At 39.8% G+C, this 27846-nt stretch overlaps 2 protein-coding genes and 1 long non-coding RNA gene across 4 annotated transcripts; 2 read left to right on the top strand and 1 right to left on the bottom strand.

The window, feature by feature from the left end:
* Positions 1-3315: 3315 nt before the first annotated feature.
* gltpd2 (glycolipid transfer protein domain containing 2) lies at positions 3316-10737 on the bottom strand. Of its 2 annotated transcripts, XM_036564388.1 has the most exons (5): positions 10119-10737; positions 7902-7943; positions 7632-7687; positions 5890-6062; positions 3316-5057 (listed from the first exon to the last, which is right to left on the bottom strand). In XM_036564388.1, exons 1-5 carry the CDS (start codon positions 10186-10188, stop codon positions 4427-4429), a joined length of 972 nt encoding a protein of 323 aa, XP_036420281.1. In that variant the 5' UTR covers positions 10189-10737; the 3' UTR covers positions 3316-4426. The 2 variants fall into 2 exon arrangements, with proteins under 2 accessions (XP_036420281.1, XP_036420282.1); XM_036564389.1 differs by lacking the exon at positions 7902-7943 and having other exon boundaries at positions 10119-10735.
* Positions 10647-13620, top strand: LOC118803866. The gene is made up of 3 exons (XR_005006934.1): positions 10647-10805; positions 12882-12963; positions 13530-13620. It is a non-coding gene; the product is annotated as an uncharacterized LOC118803866 (long non-coding RNA).
* A 2477-nt stretch (positions 13621-16097) lies between these two features.
* chrne (cholinergic receptor, nicotinic, epsilon) lies at positions 16098-27703 on the top strand. The gene is made up of 12 exons (XM_036564387.1): positions 16098-16532; positions 17204-17337; positions 17548-17592; positions 18464-18573; positions 19512-19667; positions 20492-20595; positions 22125-22325; positions 22663-22777; positions 23102-23216; positions 24442-24649; positions 25835-25968; positions 26198-27703. Exons 1-12 carry the CDS (start codon positions 16460-16462, stop codon positions 26363-26365), a joined length of 1563 nt encoding a protein of 520 aa, XP_036420280.1. The 5' UTR covers positions 16098-16459; the 3' UTR covers positions 26366-27703.
* Positions 27704-27846: the final 143 nt, after the last annotated feature.

Genomic DNA, 27846 nt, shown 5'->3' with positions numbered 1-27846 from the left:
AAACATCAGAAGACTTGTGTAGTTTTTGGATAATAAATATAATGGCTGTAGTTGCATTGTAGACATGGGGTCCCCTGGTTCCTAGCACCACCACCTTCTTGTGTGTAATGCTGCCCTCTGCCTGCAGCTAATAGAAGTGCACATGAGTAACATAATGAAAAAAGAGCAGCAGAGCTTGGAGTTCTGCCTAATAACTACTGTAAAGCAATTTTAGACCTAAAACACATCATCCATATGGCTTAACACAGCTAAAGAGAAACACTGCGTCCATTTCAGCTATGATAAACTGGTCTTCCTGGATCCAAATGTAGATCCATCATAACTATGGTGCAAATTTAACCTACAAATGCTCCGATTCTGTCACCAAGTCTTGCTGGCCTAACATTCTCAGAGCTTTCAATTAATTGTTTCACATCAATACAGCCCACAAATCCTTCCTGCACCCTTTCAGGACTGTCACCAGACATCTCCTCTGGATATCTCACCTTTTCTTCCCTCCAAGAAAGATAACTGATATAATATTGTTTTAAAGCTAGGATCAAATATTTGTAGAAATACAGTAAATTTTCTTCTCCTGGTTCCATTTGCTAATAGTTCTCTGTAAGTTAAAGGGAAAATTCATCGATTTTTCAAAATTTCGGCATAATTTAGCAATTGAGACATTGATGTGAAATGCATCATTTTAGAGAAACTTACTGACTCACTGATGCAAATATAGCCATTTTACTTGCTCTCCAAAACCACACATGAACTTAAACATGTGTTTTTATATATAATGTTATATAATAAAGCCAAAAAAACTTTCTTTTGGGACTATTTTGCTTTACAACACCCTGCATATGTATTTCCACTATTAATGGATTTAAAAATATGTTTTAGGCCGAAACCTTCTTAAAAGTGTCGTAAAATAATGTCTCAGGCTTTAGGCAGCATTTCTTTTTAACCATGTCATGTAATAACTTTCTGTGAGGGAGCTTTTAGAGGCATTAAATTCCTCAGACATCTGGTTTCCATCTCCACCTCTGTGAACAGTTCTGACTCGGCAGGTTTTTCTAGAATGGAGCATTTCACATCAAACCACTGCCTTTGTTCACATCTTAACAAGTTAATTATGTAGAAAATTTTGAAAAGTCAGCAGAATTCTTTAAATGCTTTGGATGTCTGGTTCCTATCATCACCACTGTGAACAATTATGACTCAGGAAGTTTCTCTACCACAAACAATTTCATATGAAATCAGTCTGAACGACTTTGTTTACACCTTAACAAATTAATTATGCAGAGATTCTGGTGGAATTCCCCTTTAATATATTGAAAAGCAGTATAAACATATCAACCAATGCAACAAACATACATTTTAAAAATGCAAACGTTTAAGGTTAAAAAATGTTCTCGTTCACATACAGCTTACACACACCACCTTAATGGACTATTAGTGAGGTTAATATAATTCAACTGTTTTTACAGCTTGTATTACAATTTTTATGATTTTCTATGAATATTACTAGTAGCATTTATAGAGTTATTGTGTCCGTATCTGGGCGTGTGTGTCTCTAATAGCTGAAAGATAACAGGTGTAACTTGTAACAGACCAGAGTCCAGTATGATGAACAAGCTCAGCAGCTCAGTGTCATAAAGTCTGATATGATAAACAGTGACTGATAAAATGAGAAACAGGATAGCCGCAAAAATCATGACATGCAAAACAATATCTGGCAACATCTTCTGTCCACAGACACAAAGGTCCTTCATTTAGACCAGTTGAATCAGGTTTTCTTATGGCATCTAAGGAACGATGCCAAAGGAATTGGAGCACCAGCGAGATATAACAAAGCTGAAAGTCAACATGCACTGAACATTGATCACTTTAACTTATCTGATTATATTAACCAAGACTTCTATACCGTGTTTCACTCAGAAGTGCGTCTAGGAATGGGAGTAAAATCTGAAATTTTCCATTCACGTTGACTTCAAGGGTTTTTAAGTATTCAAAAACCTGAATTTACAAGCAAACCTTTTTATTAGTGCTCAGAGGGAAGTGTTCACATGAAACATCAGAATATTTTGCATACGAACATTTTGTTGCCCAGCAATAATCAATGGAATGCACCCAAATAAGTGTCCCTCTGACCAAATAACGTTAATTGGAATGATCTTTCTGTGCTGCGATGATGTCAGTGATGCACCTTCGTCTTCCTTGTTGGACTGCTTCATCCCTGATCACCTGAAGATCCAACATGTCAATATCTAAGACGTCAATTTAAATGAATGCATATACAATAGAGAACAGTTCAATTCTATGGGGTTACATATTGCCCAGTGGAACTCGGCAACTTGACATGCATTGCAACTTTATAATTCTCTGTACTGGCAACTCATAATTCTATAGTTCTCTATAGATCGAGCTCAGGAGTGCCCAGTCCACATCCTGATGACCACCACCCTGCAGAGTCAACCCTAATCTCACACACCTGATCCAGGTAATGAAGACCTTCAGGGACATTTGAAGGTTCATTTACTCTCCAGGGTGGTAGATCTTCAGGACCAGGATTGGGCACCCCTGATCTAGTGTGTCTTATAGTATCACCAGCCTGCTGTATATCCTTATGGTAAACCCAGCTTGATTTATGTATGCCTTCATTTGTCATCACTATGCTACATTCCACTCCAGTTTCACTAACATAGCATGTGTCCTCATAGTTAGCATGCTGTGTATCCTTATGGTATAAGAATGGCATATTTCCGTTCAATACTATTAGCATGATGAGTCCTTGTGATTTCACTAGAACACTGTGAGTCCTTATCACCAGCATGCTGTGTGACCTTATGGTGTTACTAGCATGGCACATGTCTTCATGGTATCTCTAGCATGCTGTGTTCACTTATGGTATCATCAACACGGCATATGTGCTTATAGCATCAATGGCATACTTAAGGTCTACTGGCATTACTGGCATGGCGTACTTCCCTCTAGTACCATTAGCATGGTGTTCCTTATGTCCCCAACATGCTGTTTTCCTTACTTTCTATACTTCCTTACTTTGTTTACCGTGGGATTTGTCCTTAGGGTATGATTAGCATGCTACGTGTCCGTGCGGTATCACTAGCATGCTTTGTTGATGATTAGCATCCCAGGTTATTCAGATTATGCATGTTTTGGTATTTCCTGCATGGCACGTGTCCTTTCAGCACCATTAACATGCTATGTTTTCCTTCAATATGGCATATATCCTAAGGCTGTCTTCATAAACATGAAATTTACGTGCAACTTTGGTTGCTTGAAACTTACATCAAACAGCGCTTCTTTTGAGTTGCATAATGTAAAGCAGGAAAACAGTTGCATTTAATATGACGTAATCATGTCACATGACATATGTCCAAACAATTGATTTCACCACATCAAGGGATAGAATATTAAATAAACAAGAAAGAAGGTCAGAAGATGGTTTATTAGGTGATTGAAAAGGAGAGCTTCCTGATCAACTTTATGCAAAGTTGGTAGTTCCTTGTAGTTAGTGTTTCTGTAACCAGCTGGCTTAACTAACCAGCTTATGGTAACAACTGCAAAAATGGCTGCTTGTGCCACTATTTTTATTAACCTGCTGTTATTGTGATCTGAACAGCTAGAGAATTCATTTTCTCCTCTCTTGATGCCCAATAATTTTACACAAGGTGCAGATTCCTTTGGGACCCAAGAAGAGGACACTGCAGTGCCTCTAAAACAGTATAACAAAGTCCAACTGTAATGGTTACGTGGCTTAATGTACACAGGACAAAATAAAAGAGTCAATTATATAAGAAGGAGCCATAAATACTGTTTCGTTAGTAAGCTGTGACTCCTTGTGTTTTGATCGGCATAGCGTGCGTAGGTTAGGTTATCATCAACACTGCAAACTTTTTCTTCACCAGCATGGCTTTTGTCCTTCTAGTGCTATTAACATGCTGCTTCATTGTAGTTTCACTAAAAAGCGTTGTGTAGGTAGCATGCCTTACTTGCATGCTGTATTCTCTGATGTTATCACCAGCCTAACATATGTCCATGTGGTATGAGTAGCATGCCGCGTGTCCTTCTGGTGTCATTAGTGTGCTTCCTTCCCATATCACTATGGCATATGCTCTTATGGTATGACTAGTATGCTATGTGTCCTTCTGGTGTTGCTAGCCTGCTGTATTTCCTTATGGTATCACCACCATGCTGAGGTTTTCTAATGGTAATACTGGCATGGTATATTTCCTTTTAGCATCATTAGCATGTCTTTTCCTTATGGTATCACTAAAATATCCATGGAGTATCATGCACGATGTTCTTGGTACAACTAGCATGCTGAATCGTATCGTTAGCATGATGAATGTGCTTGCAGTACCACTTGCATGCTCTATTTCCTGATGGTATCAATAGCATGTCCACATCACCTGCACACTTAAGGTTATGGTAACTCCAGCATGCCGTGCTCCTCTAGTGCTATTTGAGTTCGGTTGTACACCTTCTGTATGGCCCTGACCACACGGTTGAGGATGGCCGCGGCCTCCTTCTGCGTGTCCACGCACACCAGCCTGTAGAAGAAGGCTCTGTCAGGCATGGCCACGAAGGCTATCTCTGCTGCTTTCCTCACCCACCACGTGTGGTGCTGGGCCAGGGTCACACGGTAGGCGTCCCGGCAGAGTTCAGAAGGGCTCCGGGCTCGTCCAGCCTCTGACTGCTCCTCAGCAAGGCTGCTCAAGAAGAGCTGCAGCCAGAGCAGGGCACGATGCAACCGCAGCAAGGTCCTGCAGCCTGAGGCCTGAGGCTGGGTGAAGTCCACAAGACCCTGGGCCAGCTCCTCTTTGATCATGGAGTGCACAGATGTATAAGCCCTTCCTACCACTCCAGCTGAGGGATGAGTTGGTTCACCCTTTGATATGGAGGTGCCTGAAACTTGTTCTTCTGCTGTTGCCTCCTTGTCTTGCGCTTGCCCTTTTAATTCTGCCTCTTTTTGGGCAAGTTCACGGATGATGGAAGTTTTGGCCTCAATTTCTTGGGAGATGAAACCCACCAATGGGCCCAATGAATCCATGAACCTAAAGATGGAACAAAAACATATGTAGAAATTTAAATAACATTCCAATTGTTTGAGATATCAACAAACTAGAAACCAGAAACGTGGAACTTTCTGACAATATACCATATGCAGTAGTGGTATCAAGAATGTCATTTTGGATAGCTATGACAAATTTGTGGGTGGGCCAAATCTCACTCCCATGTATGCGGGGGATATAGTATAAGCTGTAGCTGAGGTGTTTCTGTGCTGTTCAAACACAGCAGTAGCAAAACACTGACTGTCTAGTTCGCCAGATATATAGAATGCCAGAACAATAATGACATAACTTAAATATGCTGTTGATTTCTAGCATTTATGCCTTTGGTGTTAATGAGTTGGTTGATGATTATGCCACATTCAGATATGAATAATTGTATTAGTTATCCAGTTACTGTACTAGATATCTACTTTTGTGCTTAAAATGAGCCGTGTTCACCCACTTCCAATCTTTTAATCCCTAACGGTGGACACATCCAGTCTTGGGCCTTAAAGGGTTAAAAGAATTAGGTCTAACACTTGTATTACAAAAACATATGTATGCAGTCAAAAGAAAAATTGTAAAATAATTGGACAAAAAACACTTTCCTTTGAATAATATTGATTTTGTCTATATTACCAAGGTTGCTTAGTGGTGATGCTATAACTGATTTTGTAAAGTTGCAAGTGAATGAACTTTTGTATGTGAAACTTGAATGTTGAGAAACAAACACCCTCCCACCCCCTTTTTTGTTGTTGTTGTTTTGTGTTATATGTATGCTGATAAAGACAACGTTTGAAAAAATGAGTCTGTCTGTGTGTGTGGAATCCCTTACTTGATAAGCTCGTCCCAGCTGGCCAGGTAAGGCTCCAGCAACACGTCATCGGTTGAGACAGGTGCGGCCTGCAGGTGCATCAGCAAAACACCAACCTGGAATTTCTGCCCCGGACACAAGCCCAACGGAGCCATGTCCTCTTCTGAGACGTTGTTCCCATACAGACTGGGGGACTAAGGAAAGAGAAACAGAGAGAATCAGAGAGTTAGAGCTCAAAGGTTAAGTAAGAAAGAGTGGAGGAAAGTGGAACGTCTGACTTCTGGAATGTTGTCAGGGGTCCATAGGCTCTGTATTGTTGTTAAAGAGCAGGGTTCAGAGTTCTGAGCTAATGCTGCCTTCGACTTAATTCAGAAGTGGAAAGTCAGTGTCTCTGTTTCATTTTTGAGCTATAAAGTGTGAAAACATAGACACCTCCATGAAAGCTTTGTTGTTGTTAGCAGCGAGCTAGCTAGCTAATGTTAGTTGTATGAGTGATAATGCTCCTGATGTATTTACCCTCTCAAAGAGTCATAGATTTAACCAACTACTGTGAACTTATTTAAAAGTAGAGTAGTGATACTTCATTACCAGATTAGGTAGTAACGGAATACATGTAACAGCATTACATAATCAGGATACAAAAAAAGTAACTATAACCCGTTACACAGCAGTAATCCAATCACAGGTACATTATAAAAACAGGGTGATTACCAGCAGGATTACACTCAAATGCAAACTCTTCCACTGAAATTCACTGTTTTAATGATAAACACATCACATGAGTCACATGTAGATGTAAAGAGCTTTTAATTTGGAGGGGGGGGGGCGGTCCTGAAGAATCTCAAGAATCCCAGCCCAGCAGCTGTTCACAGTGTTTTATTCAGCTAATCTATAGAATTTTTATTAGGTATTTTATTGTTACTGGCAGAACTGAGATCTGCAGAGTTTTTCTGAAGATATCAGGCGTTTAACTTGGATTTCCACACCACCAGATTCTACAGCAGCAGACTGATCTGATCTAGCCTAAGATGTTTATTCTCGTTTTGCAGTTTGACTGGCTATCAGTCAAACTTTTGACAACCTTAACCTGACAGGTTTTAACTAACAGTCTGAAATGTGAAAAGGGTGAAGTGGCAAAGTTCATTTCATTTTCACTTGTATCATTTCTTTCTTCAGTAGTTTTAGTGTACGAGTTATGAGCACTTGCTGGTCATCGTGATGTAATCATGACCAGGTCAACCAGAAAGACACTGCCAGACCAACTATAACATTTGGTAGGTTAGGACTAATGTACTAACATACTAAGCTAAGTTATCAATAGCATGGTAGAAATAAGACAGCTAGCTAGAAGAACGAACTTGTGCCTAGATTAGCATTGGGAAGTTAGCCAGTGGCCAACTGTGACTATTAGTTCAGCTCCTGAAGGCCTAACCAATGGAAGGGCCTGCTTAGTTGTATCTACCTAGGTACCACAATGATCACTGAATTTAACCCATTTCCAACCGAAAATGTACAGAAATGTATATTTTTAGTTCCCAGAAATCTTTAGACCTTCCCCAATGAAGTTAGCTAACATTACCTAATCAGAATATGACAACAGTATTAAACCATTCTAGTTTGGGCTGAGATCATGACACACGACCTAAATCCAACACTACTGAAGGTGAGATAAGCTGTTGAAAAGACAATCTTTACACATAAGCGATCAAAAGAACATTTGACTGAGATTTCAACTTCCCCTGCCTTCACAGCTCTGATCATACCTGTTGATTCTGAATATAAACCTTCAGGCAGTAGTCCCAGTTCTCCAAACCACCATCTATGACAAGAGAGGGAAGAGAAGAACGAGAGTACACAGTCAGAAGTGCTTTTCAGAACACGTTACACAGTCAGAACACATTTCTCGTCTCTTAAACATGTACTTAGCTAAACTTTCTGAACAATAAATCTCTCCTACACACAGTACACGCAGCACGAGGCCGATCACATCACAGAAAACAAAGACGGTGCTCTCGTATGTATGCAAATCTTACCCTTGTTAAGCAGTCTAATCCCACTCCTTCTCACATTGTTATCTGTGAACGAAGCCCACCAGACTCTGATTACAAAAAGCGCAAAAAGAAGCTCTAACAGGATTAAAGCAGAAGCCGAATGCACATCACACACTGTGCTGGGCTGATCAGAACACTGCTTGGGGTTCAGAGAGAAGGAGAGTGCACATTGTTATATCTCTGGGTCCTTTGGTCACATGGCCTGGGTCACTGATGGATCTCTGCAGATAGGTCACTACACTAGTAGAGGCTATATCAGCCTGAATTTTATTGACAACAGTGTTAGAAATGACATAATCAAGTCTATTTGAGATTACTGAACAACTTCACATGGGTTGAGGTAGGAGTGAGATGATTTAAGCATGCAGTTTGCATCGTGCTAACAGATTTCTATATCTGAACACTATTGTGTATATTTCATCTACATATGTGCATATAATTCAATATATTGACATTAGAATATTTTAATATTCCAAAAATTGTATATATATATATATACATTTTAAAATATCACACACATTGCAAATACACTGTACATATATTTTAATTGTGAGCAAACGTTATATATTTGCTCATTTTGCATATATATTGTATATACATTTTAAATATGACCCAATATGTATATATATATATACGTATGAATATATATGTATGTATATATGACCATTAACAGGGAGTGGAGCTGATGCTATAAGTAAAATATCTCCCAATCAGAATCAGAATAGGGATGTATTGCTGCTGTAAGAATATGAATATGAATACAAATATGGACATGAATATAACCTTGTAAACGTGAACATGAGGGGTTGATGTGCTCAGCACCAGGTCATTAAACCAGAATCCCATGTGTACCTATTAGTGATGTTCCTCTGCGGTGTTTATATTGTAAAACAGCCAAGAGGTTTACTGTCAGCAAACAACAAATCCTGCTGACAGTTTCAGTAAATGCAGTAAAGGTTCAGGACTTTGTGACCAAATATTTTGTTTTATGTTCTGAGGCAAATCTTTCAATCATTGCAAACAAAACTCACAGAGCAGAGATCCAAATTTTCAGTGTACTTACATCACTTGATCTTAGCAGAGTCATTAAGGTTATTGTAGTGACAGTTAATAAAACAGAAGTGAGCACCTTACTGCTTTACTGTAACGTGAAATATTGATTAGGTTAAGGTTCACAAATGTTCTTTAGGTTTGTAATTTGAGTCAATCAACATTCATTTCTGAGTACACATGTTTTGAAAGCTATGAGTTATTCCAGCTGTAAACAATGAGAGCTCAAAATGATATAGTAACTGATTTCATGGCTTTTCCTGGGTTGACTCAACTTGAGGACACAAGAGTTCACACAACTCAAACTTCTTAGTTTAGTCAACTAGTTGAGTCAAAAATTCTCTTAATTTTTCAGTTCTGCATCTCAGTTGGGTGAATAAAATGAGCTTGTTTTTTATACTCAAATTCCCCACTCGCCAGGACTCTTTCCATACTTCTATACATTTTTGTTTTTTGGGTACACACTTATGAATGGCTGTGGCATCACTGGGGTTCCAACTCAAAACCTCCTGTTGGAGTGACGGCTCGGTCCACTGCACCACTCAGGAACACACAAAGCAACTCAGATTTTTTATCTATGTATTATCTTTAATTTATTATTATTATATTATTATTATTATTATTATTATTATATATGGCATCAACTCATGTGGTGCAACTGTCTAATAATTCATCCCAACATCAGGAGATTGTGAGTTTGAATCCCAGCAATACCACAGCCGTCCATATCCGGAGGCCCAAAAGGAAAATGCCAGGTGGGACTGTGTGATAGAAGGAGCGCCAGCTAGTGGGGAAACTGAGTAAAAAAGTGCAAATTCAGTTTGGTTTATCTAACTGAGATGCTGCAGATCTAGAAACAGTAGCAGGGAGAATTTTTGACTCAACCAAGAAGTTTGAATTGGTGTCCTCAAGTTGAGTCAAAAGCCCTGTAATCAGTTATTATATCATTTTAAGTTGAACTGACCTCTCATTTTTTACAGTGTGACTGAAAAAACTCATAGCTTTCAAAACATGTACATTATATGAAAATGAGTTGTTCTAATTACACTAATTCAGAGTAACTATGTCATTAATTTATAAATAAGAATATATTAAAGTTTTTGCAATTAATTGTGAAAAGCTTGTAAAAATATTATGAGCTGTACTTACGGAGCCACAAAGAGCAGATGAAGACGATGATGAAGATGATGGCGAAGGCCGCCCTGCCCTTTACTCCCATAATGCTCTTCTGTCTTTCTTCACTCTGTTCTTCTTCAAAAATCTTTTCCTCTCTATCTCTCTCTCACTCCTTCTCTTTCTCTCCTTCTTTCTCCCTCTTTCTCTCACTCTCCCTTCCCTCTCTCTCTCTCTCTCTCTCTCTCTCTTGCCCCGTTTCTCACATTTCCTCCTCAGTGATCAGGCAACTCTGCTCTTCTGTCCATTCTGCTTAGGCATCTTGACCTTTGGCCCCTCCAGAAGTAGGCAGGTACCTGTGTCTCTCTCTTTCTGTTTGTTCTTCTCTTTTCTTTCTTTTGTTCTTTTGGCCCGCCCTTGTCAGAAAGCCGTAAAGCCCACAGCTGGGGCTAGATGAGCAGCTCTGACCCGTCACTGTGATGTCCTGTTTGATGCTGATATTAATTAACATTAATGTGTTTCTTTCCCTGTTTCTGTCCTCTTTTCCTCTCTTCACAGCAGTAGAGCACACTGGGAATTCCCTTTTCTCTGATTCTCTCTCTGTCTGTCTGTCTCTCTCTGTCTCTGCCTCTTTCCCTCTCTCTCTCTTTTTCTATCTCTCTCTCTGTTTTTCGGTCTAAGAGTCCATAGATTAGTCACGTGTGTCCAGTCACTCCATATAAGGTAAGCGTTCATTGTCCTACAGTAACCTACCCAGCACAAACTCTGTATCACAATGAACCACAATGCTTCAATTCTATTATTCTTTATTAGCCATAAACTCTGTGACCTGAACATAAGCGCTACATAGGCAGCACTGTTTACCGTGACAATACAGCAGCCTGAAAGTGGATATTTTAAACATATTACAGTGATTACAGTGATTATTGTTGTTACTGTTATAGTTGTTACTGTTGTTAAATACATTCAGCTACAAATAGTTAAAGTTAGAGTTTGTACTTAGTGTAGTCATAACTGTATAGTGTGTGTGGTGAGAGAGAGAGAGAGAGAGAGAGAGAGAGGGGAAAAGAAAGACTGACAGAAAGAAGGAATAACAGAGGGTTTGAATTAGAGAGGAGAGAGAGAAAGATAGAAAGAGAAGGTAAAGAGAGAAAGGAATAGAGAGAAAAAGAAAGAGAGAAATACAGACCAAGAGAGTGAGACCTAGAAATAAAGACAGAGAGGAAGGAGAGAGAGAGAGAGAGAGAGAGAGAGAGAGAGAGAGAGAGAAAGAACAAGAGAAAGAGAGTTGGAAAAAATGGAAAGAATTAGAGTGAAAGAATACGAGAGATACCTAGAAATGGAGAGAAAGAGAAATAAAGAGATGCCTAGAAATAGGAAAAAAGAGAAAGGAAGAAAGAAAGAGAGAGAGAGAGAAGGGGGGGAAGTGGAAAGAGAAAGAAAGAAATAGATGGAGAAAAGAAAGAAAGACTGACAGAGAAAGAAGGAACGAGAGAGGGTTTGAATTAAAGAGGAGAAATTAAGAGAGAGAAAGAGAGAAGGTAAAGAGAGAAAGAATAAGAAAGCAAGACCTAGAATAAAGACAGAGAGAAATGAGAGAAAAAAGAAAGAAAGAAATGACGAGAGAAAGAGAGAGAGATAGAGAAAGAAGGAACAAGAGAAAGAGCCTTAGTAATAAGGAGCAAAAGACAGCGAGAGGAGAGAGAGAAACAGAGAGAACAACAATGAGAGAAAATAAGGAAAAGAAAGAGAGAGAAGACGGAGAAAGAGAGAGAGAAAGAAATAAAGAAAGAAAGAGAGAAAGAGAAAGAAGGAACAACAGAGCGTTAGTAGTAAAGAGAGAAAAAGAGTGAGAAAGAAAAACAGAGCAAAATAAAAAGAGAGAAAAAGAGAGAAGGACAGAGAGAAAGATAAAGAAAAGGGATGGAAAGAATTAGAGAGAGAGAGAAAAGCAACAAGAGAAATACCTAGAAATGGAGAGAGAAAGAAGAAAGAAAGACAGAAAGAAGATTTGAAATAAAGAGAAGAAAGGAGGGTAAAGAGAGAAAGAAATAGAGTGAAAAAGAAAGAAAGGGAGACATACAGAGATGAGAGAGTGAGACCTGGAAATAAAGACAGATGAAGGAGAGAAAGAAAGAGAAAAAATGGAGAGAGAGAGAAAGACAGAGAGAGAGAGAAGACAAAGCAAGTTGGGAACTCCACCAATTTTTAACACTGAGATTACTGATTCAGAGTTGTGGTGAAAGGAATCAGATGTCTGAACAGTTTCATGCCTCTAAAAGCTACGTCACAAAAAGTTATTACAATAGTTACAAATGTTTTTTTTTGTTTTTTTTCCACAATCTTATCGATCTCAACATCACACGTAAAACTCAGAAGACGCCTGTAGGTTCACAGGTGGTTTTGGGTAGTAAATAAAGTGACTATATCTGCGTTGTGGAGTGACATTTCTATGCGGTGAGAGTGTAAGTCATGTGACAGAGGGGTAAGACGCTCTTCAGGTTAAATAAATATGCTGATAAGTTTGTCTGGCTGGCCGTGAACGTCAGAACAACCTGAAGTGGTCAGTTTACATTTCTACTCAGCTGTCATGCTCTCACCGACAGTCACCATGGTGACCGTTCAGTTCAAGCGTTACTGACCGCATGTACCCTCAGACTCTGTCTGGAACAGTCCAGTCTGAACGGTATCAGTCAGATGTTCTGAGGTCTGTCATCATCATTTTAAAGACATTTTGATTGTTGAGGCTTCTGCCTGATATTTGTTTATTATGTTTTTTTTTTTTTAATGTCTCCTCAGCAAGATCTCCTCATGTCTTTATCCTCTTCAGTCTCAGGTGGCTCCTCATGAAGCTGCTTGAGGGAATGCCTAGAGCATTAAGGTAAAGAGGGCTACTGGGAAGAATCTAATTAACTTAATTTATTCATTCAAATGTATTTGTAGAATTTTGCTGCCATATGCAAAAGACACATTTTGTTGGTTTTCTAAGTGAAAATAACACACCCTCCACAGAAAACACAATTTTAGTGCACAGTTTCTATTTATTTGCTGAAAAGCAAGCATAAAATATATGAAGTGCCATAACTTTTGAACAGGCCACATTTTATTTTTCTTAATATTTTTTTTCCAGTATGTCAAATTCAGCAAACAAGCAGTAATTGTGCATTACAAGTGTGTTGTCTGTAGAGGATGTGTTCACTTATTTTCACTTAGAAAATCTACAAAGCATGTCATTTGACCAGGGGTCCCAAACTTTTGCATACGATGGCAATAGCACTAAAGTGATGGTTCAGATTTACAGTTTGTCCCCTTACTCTAAGTGTAGTTGATCAGCTGAGGCATGTTTGCTCTTTTGTACTGTGTATTCAGTGCAAAACCTTCTGTATTCAACTCTGAAAGTGGAAAGTTTATATTATTTAAATTTCTTTTTTGTTATATTCCTTTAAGTTGGGTTTGAGTGGGTTCCCATGCTAAGCAATACTGTTTGCCCGGACGTGGAGTTTCCTGTTACTCTTCCAGTTGCAAGGCTCGATTTGCACTCATATTAATAGAGGGGCTATAGATGGGCCTGGCTTACATCCCAGCTGGAGATCTAATGTCAGTGAGAGCTGGACACAGCAGCCAAGGAAGTGTCATCCTGTCCAGGTCACTGCAGGGAAAACAACAACAAAAACATGGACGTTACTCTTTTAACCCTGTTTCGCTCTGCTGGGGCACTGAAGAAAGCGACTCGATTGACTGAAATGTGTATGTGTTTAGCACATGAATGAGCATCAGCACAGTTTTATTTCATTATTTATTACGTTTTATGAGAGCTTTCGCATGTAGCTCATATCCCATGAGTCTCATTTGAGCTGCTTTTGGAGATGCTAACACCATCCATGGCAAAGCAGAGCACAAACTAATCCTTGTAACATCTGTGGAAAAGTTTCTGTTCCATCTGTTAGACAACAGTGATTGGTTGAGTGAGTTCATGTCACCTGCATAAGTCTGCAAACATCAAACAGAGAGCGATTAAAATTATATCATATTTTCACTGTCCAAAAAATTGCATGATGCAAGATGTCCTGCAAGATGTCATGAGTTCTACACATTTGAATTAATTTATTAATGCCTCAATAAGTAGCACAGATAAATACATGCGTTAACAGCCTTAACAGACTCTAAAATGCCTGGTAAAATTAAATACAATTCAATTAAATACAGCTCTAAGTAGTTTGAACCATGAGCTTTCCAACCAAAGTACATAAAAATATAGTCATCATAATAAAAGTGAACAATGGAAAGAGGTCAAATGTGGCAAATTTATATTTGAATACAACATAGAAGAGGAAATATCAACATTAAATATTTAAATATACAATACACTGCTTCAAATTATTTACTTTGGGAGGCTTAATTATTACCAACATGCCTGGATCATCTTATGGGTTTTATGGGAGCGTACCCAGGGGCCCAAGCCACTAGAGGGCCCCCATGAGCATAACGACAACATCAAAACACTTGTATTGACTTGCAGTGGGAACTTTACAGTGACTAAAAAGGTTGGACTAGCTTCACTCGTGAACGTCTGCTTCATTGTTTTCTCAAATCACTGGTTAGCAACTGTTCCACTATCCACCATTACGTCACTCAAGCCATTACTTTGGTAATCACACACTCAGATAATCTGATTTTGCTTTTGAATGTTTAGACTATGCAAAAAAAAACTGTTATGGAGGTGACAGATCACATTGCTATGAGAATATAAGAAGATTTAGCTGCATAAAAAAAATCCATGTTACATTTTACCATTTTTGGCCCCTGAGCCCACGGGGCCCCACAAGTGTCATTTATTGTTGTTGTGTTTTATATATAGCTCTGCTGTCAGGACAAAACCTTGTATCTCCATTTTTGTCGTTTTTTCAGTTTTTTACATAATTTGAAAATGCCTGTTGCCTTTCATATTGTGTGCAAATTACATGATAAATATATAAATAAATGACCCAAAATGACTTGGAAAAAAGTAATTGTTTTGTATATGTACACACACACACACACACATATATATATATATATATTTTTTACAAGTCATTTTAGGCCGTTTCATTTGGTTCATGCTTCATGAAATGTACACACAACGTAAGCGGCAACAGGTTTTTTTCAAATTATGTCAAAAACTGAAAAACAACAAAAATGGAGATACAAGGTTTTCTTCCGACAGCAGCAACATATATATAAAAACATCAGGACTGGAATGGGTGCCCCCCCCAAGTAGGATGTCTCTTAGGCTCCCCAATTTTTCAGAAGTGACATTCATCTAAAGCATAAAAACATTCAAATCTGTCTGATATAAGAGACAATAAGAGACAAGCTCACTGCTGTGCATGTGTCTGTCACAAATCATCATGCTGTGCTGCTGTCGCCATGCTGGCCTTAACATGACCAAGCCTATAATTCTACACCCCCCAAACGCCCCCACCACCACACAGACATACACGCACACACACATACACACACACTCACACACACACACACAAACACTTCTCCCCTGGCACTGACCCTGTTCTCTCGTGCTGCTCCAGATCAGTTTGCTCGGCCAGGACACTCACACTGCTGGTTATTTATATCATAACAGGGTGGAAGGGAATTAACTGCGTTGTTTTTTCCCCACCCATTTTCAGACCTGACCTGCCTCCTGCTCTAGGAGTGGCTACCAGTTCAGCCAGTCCTAGAGTGAACAATCCTAGCCAGTCTTAGCACAGGAGGCTGAACATCGTGCGACAATCCCAGCAATGGGGGTGTGGCTTGCCAGAAAACGAGTGGGGAAACAAATAACACAACTCCACCTGTCCAACTTGCTCCCACAACTTGCTCTCTCTAGAGGAATTCTGATGCCAACAGCTCTTATCACTGCTGTTACACATTAATACTGCTTTAAATACGCTACTATACGCTTGTTTTACCATTGCCAATGGTGTATTATCATAATTATCTTATGCATGGCCATGTTGTGCTGAAAAGTTTTCAACTTGACCTGTCAGCACATTTTTGGCCTATTAATAGCATCCAGATCCCAAATAGCACCCTGTTGGACACATAGTCCGCTCTTTAGGTGTGCCCTATGTAGTGCATTATGTAGGGAGCAAGAAGTTTGAGAATCAGCCAGCATCTTAGATTAACATGAATGAAAAAAATGACCCACAGTCTGTGCCCGTGTTCCAGACTGAGTGGATGGTAATGGGTGGGGGTGTGACTCAGGGGGTCTTTAAGAGCTACGCTGGGTAACAATGTAACCCGAGCCGGACGCAGCGACAGCTGGAGAGAAAGGGGAAGGCAAATAACTGCCCTGGCTTTTCCTTACGAAGCCCCGCTCAGAGAAACATCGGGGCCCAGAGATGGCAGCCCTGTCAGTGTGGTCAGTTTGGACGTGCTTAGTGGTGGCTGTGCTCGTGGTCACTGCAGGAAGAGGTAAGTGTGCTTTTTTGGTGGGACTACATTTGGAGTCCTGTTGTTCGGTGGTGGTTTAACCATTTAAACTCTAAGCGTCTGAATGGGAGTCCACACTTCAGCTCCTCCCTCTCAGAACTACAGAACTTACTCATTAGTTGCATAGTAGCTACTGAATAGTAAGTCTGCAGTATCTCTCTCCCTTATGCTGTCTCTCTCTTCTCTCTCTCTACTCTCGCTCACTCCTCTTTCTTCTTCTCTCTTATTCTGATTATCTCTCTTTTTCTTCTCTCTGTCTTTTGCTCTCTTGATTTTATTTTCTTTTCCCTCTTTTTCTCTTTCTTTCTCTCTTATTCTGTCTCTCTTACTTTCTCTCTCTCTTTCTGCCTCTTTTTCCTCCCCCTTTCTTTCTCTCTGCTTTGTGTTTTGTGGTGGGATAAACAGTGTCTATCAACATCCTTCTCAAAACTCTTAATAATACACATATTTTTTCAGTATTTTCAACATTGGCACAATAGAATACAGCTGGGGATCCCGTGTGTCTAAGCATTGGCCCTATCATCAGGAGTAAATAAATTAGTAAATAAATAGTTTTTTATAGTTTTTTTTCTACAACTGGGACAATAATTTATTTTCACATCAATGACTACTCTCTCTCTCTCTCTCTCTCTCTCTCTGTCTCTCTCACTCAGTCAGTGCAAATGAGGAGACCCAGCTGATAGCGGACAAGTTTAAAAACTACAATAAGAACATTCGCCCGGTGAGACACCCTGACGATAAAGTGGAGGTCCAGGTCAAACTGACCCTGACCAACCTCATCTCCCTGGTAACGGCCTCCTGACCAACACTCTGCACTTCACAGCTACAGTAATAAATCCAGAAGTGTACATCCTGCGCTAGAATGTCATGCAGTATTGATATGACCACAGACAGAACTTAATACAAAGAGATCTTAGTAATAAGACTTCATATGTATTGTTTATTGTGATTATTATTTAATTTGCTGCATTAATAAGTAAATCCTGATTGTTGACAGAATGAGAAGGAGGAGACGCTGACCACCAATGTGTGGATTGAAATTGTGAGTAAACAGCTGATTTGTCAGCCTGGTCCCTTTCCCCTAACCCCCTAACCCCTAGCTTAGTTAAGTGTTTTAGCAAAATGTTTGAGCAAAATTCTTCTTCTTCTTCTTCTTCTTCTTCTTCTTATTATTATTATTATTATTATTATTATTATTTAAAGAAGTTAATTTTCTATTTTAATAAACAATGGTTCATATTTGTTTATCATACAAAAGTTTAAACATTCTTATTCACATTACATTATGTTGACTTTATGTTGATTTTATCTCTGAACATTCTCTACAGAGAACACACTTGCGTAACATACACATAATGAACAAGAAATTTGGTGCCCAATTTCTATGTATTGACTGAGTTTAACAAATTGGTCAAAATAAAATAAAATTTTAAATGTGCCATTACTTTGGCACAGGGCACATTTTATGTTTTTTTTTTTTGTTTTCCAGTATGTTCCATTCAGCAAATAAACAGTAATTGTGTGTTAAAATGTGCCGAAGTGTGTTCTCTGTAGAGAATATGTGAAATTCGTAATTTTAATGGGGCGCCAAAACTTTTGCACAAGACTGGATGTCAAGAGTGATCCTCTGTCACAGTCACAGTCTGACGTTTCTGCTGCAAGCTGCACGCTGATTGATCCTCAAGTCCGCTCTGGTCTTTCCTTTCTTTCCTCTTCAGCATGGCAGTGTTTTCCTCTCTGCAGTCTGTCTCTGGTTCTCTTTCTCTGTTTGCTATCATTGCAGTCTCCTCTCTTTCATTCTCAACCACTTTTCTTCTTTTATCTGATACTCATTCGTCTCCCTCTTCTTCCCTCTCTCTCTCCTGACTCTCATTCCCTGCTGATCTTTGCCTCTGTACCTCTTCTGGCTCCAGCAATGGCACGATTATCGCCTGGCGTGGAACACCTCCGAGTACCACGGCATCGGCATAATCCGTGTGCCGTACAACACTGTGTGGTTGCCGGACATAGTGCTGGAGAACAAGTGAGACCCTGCAGAAGGATGTTCCCCTCTCTCCCACTCTCTCTCTCCTTTCGTTGTCCTTCACTTCTATTCTGCCCCCTCATGTCCCTCTTATTGATCTCGTTGAGAAAACAAACTCTGTGGACTCAGGCCAAGACAGTTCCACACTCATGTACACATGTTCCTGCACATCAGTTTCATATTCTGAAATGTTTTAGTGACTGAATCATTCATAGTAGTTACTCAAAAAGTCAAAGTAGCTCCTTAAAATCTATACAAGTTACTGATGATTCATCGTAGTAACTGAATAATTCATGGTGACTTAGTGATTCAAAGTAGTAACTAAAAACTTCATAGTAGATTGTGAGTAATTTGTAGTAGATAGCAAATATTTAATAGCAGTTACTGAAGAATCCATTGTAGTTATTGAATAATTCCTGGCAGTTACTGAATGATTCATTACCATATCTCAATATAGGTTAGTAGTTACTAAAGAATTCATTTGTGAGTCATTTATAGTAGACACTAAATAATTTATAGTAGGTACTGAATGATTCAAAGCAGTTACTTATAAATTCATAGTAGTTAAATGATTTATTGTAGACTGGGAGTAGCTTAAAGCAGATACTAAAGAATTATGGCATTTAGTGAAAAATTAATTAATTAGTTTTTTAATTCATTCAGAGAAATTAAACAAAATCAATTGTAAGCAGAAGCAACAATATATATGTGAGATAGTTATATATTTTGTACAATGAAAGCTGTTTGGAAAGTTGTTTACTCATCTTACGAAACAACAGTTTGGGCCTCAGTTCTGGTGCCCCCCTTTCCACAGTCCACAGTAGTTAGTGGATAAGAAGCCCTAATATTAATAACCGAATAAGAAGTGCTCAGTATAAGCAGTAAAGTTTCTCACCACTCTAATGTTGCCTTCTCAATCTCTTTCTCCCTCTCTGCAGCATTGACGGTAAATTTGATGTAGCATATTACGCTAACGTGCTGATCTACAGTGATGGCTCTATGTACTGGTTGCCGCCAGCTATCTATCGCAGTACCTGTGCCATTGAAATCACCTATTTTCCCTTCGACTGGCAAAACTGCACACTGGTCTTCAGGTAGGCTGACTGGAGAACAAGGGTTAAAAAACTGCTATCCTGATATTCTGCAAGGCACATCCCCTACCTTGTGCTTCCACTCACTGGCCACATTGTTAGAAACAAAATCTTTGCATTTCCACTCAGTGGCCACTTTATTAGAAACACCTACATCGTGCTTCCACTCACTGGCCGCTTTATTAGAAACACTTACCTCATACTTCCATTTACTGGCCACTTTATTAGAAACACCTGTCTTGTACCTCCATTAAATGGCCTCTAAATTAGAAACCTAAATTATGTGTTTACTCACTGCTCACTCTATTAGAAACCCTTGTGCAGTAGGGAGTGGTCCACCACTCAGTAATATCCAGCCAAGAGTGGCTCTGTGGTCAGACATTGACCACTGATGAAAATCTAAGAAGGGGTTCCCAGTCCCAGTCCTGAGAACTCCACACTATGCATATTTCTTTTGTGCTTTCTCTCATCTAGCGCACCTGACTCAACTCATAAATTATCATAAATTAATAAACTCCTAATGCGCTGGGTCAGGTGTGTTAGAGGGACAGTACAAAAAACACGGAGAGCTTCGGGTCACCAGGACTGACTTTGGGAATGACCCGGCTACAGGGTGACTAACGCAAACTGGGCATCAACAGGGCCACAGTCTCTAACTGTGCACCAGCAAGGTAGACCCACAAGGGAGGGGTTTCCAATAAAGAGGCCAGGGAATGTATGTTTCAATTCAATGCAAAGGCAACTTGTAGTAATCATAACAAATGCTAGGCTGACAGTGTACATAATGTACACCTACTTATAATTTCTCCTTTGGCTCTGTGTGGTAGGTCTCAGACATACAGCGCCAATGAAATCGACATGATCTTGGCTATCGATGCAGAGACTCAGAAACCCATTGAATGGGTGGACATCGACCCAGAGGCCTTCACTGGTAACACACACTCAGATGTACAACACACTATCAGAACAAAACCTGAACACCAGCAGCTCAGCTCACAGTGATTCAGTTAAATTACGATTATTGAGAAAATGATTCAGTGCATCATTAAATATCAAATTCACCATGGTTTGATTGTTTTGGTCCAGAATTATTTTTTTAAAAATTAGTAATAGACAAACTGGAGAAACTGTTTATAAAGGAGTGGAATAAAGACAACATTAACATGCATCAGACTTTAAGTTAACCAATTTGAAATTTTCTCATTTCTAAATTTTACATATATATCAGAGACATGAGATGCCACCTCTGCCACAAGTCAGACTGTGAAATTTCTGTCCTGCTAAATCTGCCCCTGTCAACTGTAAGTGCTATTATTGCATTTTGAAATGGAAACACCCAGGAGCAACAATAGCTTAGTCAAGAAGCAGTAGACCTCACAAACTTGTGGACAAAAGTATTGGGACACGTACATATTACACCTACAGGAGCTTTCATGACATCCCATTCTAAATCCATAGGTATCAATATGGAGTTGGGCCCCCTTTGCAGCTATAACAGCTTCCACTCTTCTGAGAAGCTTTCTACTAGATTTTGGAGTGTCTGTGGGAAATTTTGTCCATTCATCCCTGAAGAGCATTTGTAAGGTCAGACACTGACCTCACAAATGGACGAGAGGGCCTGGCTCACAACCTCCATTCTAATTCATCCCAAAAGTGTTTGATGGGGTTGAGGTCAGGGCTCTGTGTGGGTCAGTCAAATTCTTCCACACCAAACTCACCCAGCCATGCCGTTATGGACGTTGCTTTGTGCACTGGGGCTCAGTCAAACTGTTCCCACAAAGTTGGAAGTGAACAATTGTCCAAAATGTCTTGGTATGTTGAAGCATAAAGTCCAGTTGCGGTCTGCTTTACACCACTCCATCCAACGTTTGGCATTGTGCTTGGTGATATAAGGCTTGGATGCAGCTGCTCAGCCATGGAAACCCATGCCATGAAGCTCCCAGTGTGCAGTTTTTGTGCTGATATTAAAGCCAGAGGAGGTTTGGAACTCTGCAGTTATTGAGTCAGCAGAGCGTTGGCGACTTTTATGCACTATACACCTCAGCACTCAGCGACCTGCTCTGTAACCTGGTCTGACACTTTGCGGCTGAGTTACTGTTGTTCCTTAAGGCTTCCACTTTTTAATGATACTACTCACAGTTGATGTGGAATATGTAGGAGGGAAGAAATTTCGCTAACTGACTTGTTGCAGCAATGATATCCTATTACGCTTGAATTCACTAAGCTCTTTAGAACAACCCATTTCTTCACAAATGTCTGTAAAGGCAGACTGCATGGCTAGGTGCTTAATTTTATACACCTGTGGCATTCAATAACTAAGAGGTGTGTCCCAATACTTTTGTCCATATAGTATATATATGATGAATTGATGCATTTTTCACTCCTGCTGAACCACAAAAAATGACCAACAACAACAGCAACTGTCCCTCCTGGCACTGAGCCAACCACCTGTCTCTGCAGAGAACGGAGAGTGGGCCATCAAGCATCGACCAGCACGCAAACTGACCAACCCGCGCTACTCTCCAGACGATCTGGAGTACCAGGAGGTTTATTTCAACCTCATCATCCAGAGGAAACCTCTCTTCTACATCATCAACATCATCCTGCCCTGCTCCCTCATCTCCTCACTGGTTGTCCTGGCCTACTTCCTGCCTGCCCAGGGTCAGCACATCTTTACAGTCACATCCTGTTAGATCTTGTTAGAAGTTTGGAATCATTTCATATGAATAACTGTTGTTGGTTTTATTTAATAGTCATTTATGTGTAGATTGAACTACTTTAAACTACACATGGGAAAGGATTTTAGATGTCTTATTCAATATTTCAAAAAGTTTGTTTTGGAAATGATACAAAGTTATTAAATGACAAACACTTTGGTTTTATTCTCACCTTCATTCTAGATATTAATTTTATTCCTACAAATGATTTGAAACCTGTGCAGTTGTAGAGTAGCAACATCATTTTGCTTTTCCGTGTTTGTTCTCTCTCTCTTTCGTAGCTGGAGGGCAGAAGCTGACTGTGTCTATCTCAGTTCTCCTGGCTCAGACTGTCTTCCTCATTCTTGTCTCTCAGAAGATTCCAGAGACCTCTCTCTCAGTCCCTCTCATCGGCAAGTGAGTGTCCACATGTGTATATATATATATATATATATATATATGTCAGTGTGTGGATGCGTGTTTTCATTTCAAGAAATACCTCAATGTTTTTCAACCTCATTTCTGTCTGCTACACATGTAGTGTATGGTTGATCACCATAGACAGAAACTTTAATGTGTCTCTCTGTATTTAGGAAAGATCAGAAAACCAGTTTACCCAATACATTCTCATCACAGAAGCCAGCGGGCTGAATTCTGTGTTAGTTGACTATACGCTACAGGTATGGCATGTAGCGATACTGCTTCACTAAAAGCCCTCTCTGGTGGAACCCTCTGTCCCAGGTACCTGATCTTCGTCATGTCTGTGACCACACTCATCGTCACCAACTGCATCATCGTCCTCAACTTCTCCCTCCGCAGCCCCAGCACACACACCATGTCTCGCACCATCAAACACGTACGTCTCAGTGTGTGTTGAAATGTTATGTATTGTAGTGAAAACTCCCAGTTGTTCCTGTTAAACAAGAATTCTGTTGATTTTGCATTTGACATCAAACCACTCTTAATGCCTTGGTTTACATCTTAGCAATTGGTTTAAGAAGGAATTTTGAAAACTCAGTGTCCAGATTCACTGGACTATATACACCACTGGTCTCCAACCCTGGTCCTGGAGAGCTACCTGCCTACAGAGCCTAGTTCCAAACGCAATTTGCCACACCTGCTCCAGCTAATTAACCTCTTCCCAAGTCCCTGATTGCCTGGATCAGATGTATTAGAGTTAAATAAGGGGCGGGGCACTTTTTCAGATACAGGTTGGAACTAAACTCTGCAGGAAGGGCCAGGATTGGAGATATACACTCACCAACCACTTTGTTAGAATCTCCCACCTTGTACAAACACTCATTGGCCTTTTTATGTACATTGAAAGGAGTACATAAAGTAATTGTTCACTTATAGGTGTACACTGATAGACCGTAGCCCATCTGCACAATTTATCATTTACCTGTTGGAGTTTTTACATCAGTGGCACTGCTAGGTTGGTGGTCCACCACCCAAACATATCCAGCTGAAAGCGGCCCTGTGGTCAGAAAGTGATCACTGATGTAAAGCTGGAAGATGGAAACTACTAAATTCACTGTTTTATTAATTCATCAGCATATCAATGTTCTCTCACTGCAATACCCAGCATGCATTACGCAAATAATTCCCCACACGGCAGAAATATTGGCTTCCTTTCGCATTAGCCAGTGTGAGGAGGGGCGGGGGGTGGGGGGGGGATGGCGGGTGGTTTCCAAACAGTTGTCCTCATGTATCCACCTAAGGTCACTTTTAGTTCCCCCCACCTTCAAAATACCTCACCTTCACCTTCAGCAGAAGGGGGGTTTCCAAGTTTTTGAACACTCTAGACACTATTGCAGCACTATTGTAAGAGGCTAATAGACATGTTTACAAGAGAGTAGTGACAGAAAAAAATTCTTTTAGGCCAGAGTGCCTCTTTCAGAACAGTCAGGACAGTCATAGGCCTTTTTCTAAAGATAATTTATGGACATTGTACAATTGACAATTTACACCAGCAAAGTGGAACTTCAAGGTAGAGGTTTCTAATAAACTAGGCAGTAAGTGTAACTGATAGTGATCTAAGGCTTTGATTCTTATTCCTCCCCCCTCTCTTTCTCTTTCAGATTTTCCTAGAGGTGGTCCCTCGCTTCCTGGGCATGGCCCCTCTGGTGGATGACGGTGAGGAGGAGAGTGGGATAGAGGGAGTTAGGGAAAGGAGGCGCAGCTCCTTCGGTCTGATGCAGCGGGCTGAGGAGTACGTCCTGAAGCAGCCGCGGAGTGAGATGATGTTCGACAAACAGAGAGAGAGACACGGACTCACACGATCCTTTGGTACACAATCACTAAGACCTTTCTTACACCTTCAGTTAGAGCAGCAGAAGATGATGTATTGGATATCGGAGGAAAAAATGAACTAATCTGATCCGATTCTGTAACAAATCTAGCCTGAAATAGCACAAACACATTATGATGTTATCTGATGCTATGTTGATGGCTATGTATTTGTTCCTATTTATTTTATTAAGGAAATATTATTGAATCAGAATCAGCATCGGACAATATTAAAAGTTTCAATATCAATATCAGCGTCAGGAAGAAAATGTTGTATCGTGCCATCTCTAATTTTCACTGGTTAGCAATTCAGGATTCTGTCAGCTGTAAACTTATGGTGCAACAACTTACGACTACAGGTAACCGTGCATTTTGTTACTCCTGGTTTGTGCATTCAGATGACTTTGTCCGAAATTCACTAAAACACTCATTACTCCCCAATTATTTTCCAAAGCTGATAACTTCAAAAGTTGAGCATCCAGAGGAACAACCTGATCAGGCCTATTTGTGTCTGTCAGTAGTGTGTGATCAATGAATCAAGCAAGTTGATTTGACTAAATGAATTTGTACTAACTGACGTATCAGTGCTTGGCCCCCTAACTGTAACACAATAACTGTAAGAAAAAGTCACCAACAAAATACTGTAAAATTTAATGGTTAATACCGATTCTTCAAAAAAGGTTAAATGCATGTAAAAAAAAATGCATTAACTGTATTTTAGCACTGTGGTTAATTTACATAAGCATAAGGTCTATTCACAAACCTGATTATTTGTGTTCATTTTAATGGCTGTTACTGTTGTTATTATTATCAGTAAAATACCATATGTCATAATAATTAGCAGAGCTATGTGTAATTTTACAGATTTACAGTATCAGGATCATTACTCATTATCAACAGTGCTAAAATTTCAAACAATAATGAGAAAGTTAGTAATGAAAATGGCTTTTCCATCCAAGGAACAAAGCTGATCCATTTAAAGTTGTGCTTTGTAAAAGAGGTGAGCCAAAATAATTCTGTGCACATGCATAAGTGATGCATAATTAGACAACAATCAGTCCGTTTATGATACAACATAGCTCATACATATTGTGCTGATGCGAACAGACAACATCACAGGGACTAATGTTTACCTATAATGCGCTAACATTCTGTGTTGTTCTGTGTGCGTGTGGCTCCCTCTAGTGGACGCTATAGATGTGAGCAGTACTGCTACTCTGTATAAGAGTCTGGCTAAGGCAGCACCAGAGATTAAAGAGTGCGTGGATGCCTGTAACTTCATCGCAGAGAGCACCAGACAACAGAATGACATCGGATCTGTAAGTGTGTGTGTGTGTGTGTGTGTGTGTGTGTGTGTGTGTGTGTGTGTTTGGGTCTTTGCAGGGCCCAAACTTCCTCAGGATGATGGGCAATGCCAGTTTAATAATAAACAGTGCAAAGCTGATGTTAAAGGGAAATTCCACCCGTTTTTTCAACATTTCTGCATAATTCGATATTTGAGATGTCTTAACTTGCTTTGTCTTTTCTCTCTCTTTCTCACCCTCTCAGGAGATGGAGAGTTGGGTCCTGATTGGGAAGATGATTGATAAAGTTTGCTTCTGGGCGGCAATCTTGCTCTTCTCCATTGGAACGGTGGCCATCTTCCTCATGGGTCACTTCAACCAGGTGCCAGAGTACCCTTTCTCCTGGGAGAATAAAACATATACTCCTGAATAAAGGAGTAGCCCTGCATCAGAGAGAGAGAACAGACAGGAGAAGAGAGAGAGAGAGAGGGTGAGAGAGACACACCCTGAGAGAAATCCTGAAAGCAGTTATTATATCTAATCAGACTGTGATCTATATTTTCTTAAACCTCCAAAATCCTCTACTTATCATAGAAGATTTGGGGCTGAATGCAGTCAGGTCTGAAATCATTCACCACCCTTACTATGAATGTTGATAAACGTTTTCATTAGAAACAGAAGCTTTATCATTTAACTGGCAGGAGCAAGGACTTCATGTCATCTCTTTTACTTACACTCTTAAAAATAAAGGTTCCTCAGTGGTTGCCTGGATGTGCACTTCTAGAAACACCTTTAACCGGTACAGAGGTTTTACATTATGTGAAGCTCCTTTGTAGGTTCTTCATTTACAATCATTTCTCTGAGGAAAGACACTTTAAAGGTTCTTAAAGGAAGCAAAAGTGGTTCTTCTTGGTCATCATTCCCAAGAACATTTGAAATGGCCCATATCCTACATCTTTTGTATTTTATTTTGTCTCCCTCGTAACAGTTGTGTGGTTTTATGTACCAAAAATGGTCATAATTCATTTTTACATGGCCATTTTCCAACCTTTCTTTATACCTTAGAATTAAACAAGTTGTTTTCATCACTGTGCTTCAAGCAGCATATAGCCATGCGACCTCTACAGGCAAACACTGGCAGTAGAATGGGTCATACTGAAGAGCTCAGTGACGTTAAACATGGCACTGTCATAGGATGCCACTTTCGCCACAAGTTAGTCAGTGAAATTTCTGCCCTGGTAGATAATTGCAATTGTTCATTTTCTTTCAGCCATGAAGCAACAGATCAACTGAACAGCATAGCGCATAAAAATCACACATTCTTGGGGTCCACAGGATCTTCATGAAATGGGTTTCTATGGCCAATTAGTGATGGTCAGGTGTCCACATACTTTTGGCCATATAGTGTAAATGGAAATGAGCTCTGCATTGATTGGCCACCCTGTATTGTGCCTAAACCAAAAGCTCTCAGAACTTAAACACTCCTTAGGATTTCCATGTGAATAGGAGGGGCTAAACTGATATCTGAAGAAGTGGACATTTGTAAGTTGGTTCTTGTGACATCACAGAAATAATGAATTTAAAACAGGCTGTTTTTGAAGCTTAGTTTCTTAGTTTTGATATGGTTCTTGGTTTGGACAACAATAAATATTTTACGTCAGAAGTTCCCAACACTGGTCCTAGTAGATTACTAGGATTTTGGGCACCACTGCGCTGCATTATGGAGATTTTTCAAAGTTAAAAAGTTCTTCACATTCACACATCGTATTTACAAAAAACGGTTCTTTGAAGAACCGTGCATTGAAAAGTTGTTCAGGGTATCAACAGTGGTTCTTGAAGTTCCTCCTGCGCAGTGCTGCCCAAGATCAGGATTAAGGGGGCATTCCAGACTAAAACTAACATTTAATATGTAAT

The sequence above is a fragment of the Colossoma macropomum genome, unplaced genomic scaffold (assembly GCF_904425465.1).
Source record: "Colossoma macropomum unplaced genomic scaffold, Colossoma_macropomum, whole genome shotgun sequence".
NCBI lineage: Eukaryota > Metazoa > Chordata > Actinopteri > Characiformes > Serrasalmidae > Colossoma > Colossoma macropomum.
The sequence above is the reverse complement of the archived record's forward strand: the minus strand, read 5'-3'. Positions and strand labels throughout refer to the sequence as shown.

What these genes read in the sequence shown, in the direction of transcription:
- gltpd2 (XM_036564388.1), bottom strand. Translation starts at nt 10,188, where the DNA reads ATGGGAGTAAAGGGCAGGGCGGCCTTCGCCATCATCTTCATCATCGTC. An exon ending in CATCTGCTCTTTGTGGCTCC is followed by an intron (nt 7,944 to 10,118) that starts GTAAGTACAGCT and finishes CTTCGTTCACAG; the next exon opens with ATAACAATGTGAGAAGGAGT. An exon ending in TTTATATTCAGAATCAACAG is followed by an intron (nt 6,063 to 7,631) that starts GTATGATCAGAG and finishes CTCTTTCCTTAG; the next exon opens with TCCCCCAGTCTGTATGGGAA.
- chrne (XM_036564387.1), top strand. Translation starts at nt 16,460, where the DNA reads ATGGCAGCCCTGTCAGTGTGGTCAGTTTGGACGTGCTTAGTGGTGGCT. An exon ending in CTACTTCCTGCCTGCCCAGG is followed by an intron (nt 22,326 to 22,662) that starts GTCAGCACATCT and finishes TCTCTTTCGTAG; the next exon opens with CTGGAGGGCAGAAGCTGACT. An exon ending in TGTCTCGCACCATCAAACAC is followed by an intron (nt 23,217 to 24,441) that starts GTACGTCTCAGT and finishes TTTCTCTTTCAG; the next exon opens with ATTTTCCTAGAGGTGGTCCC.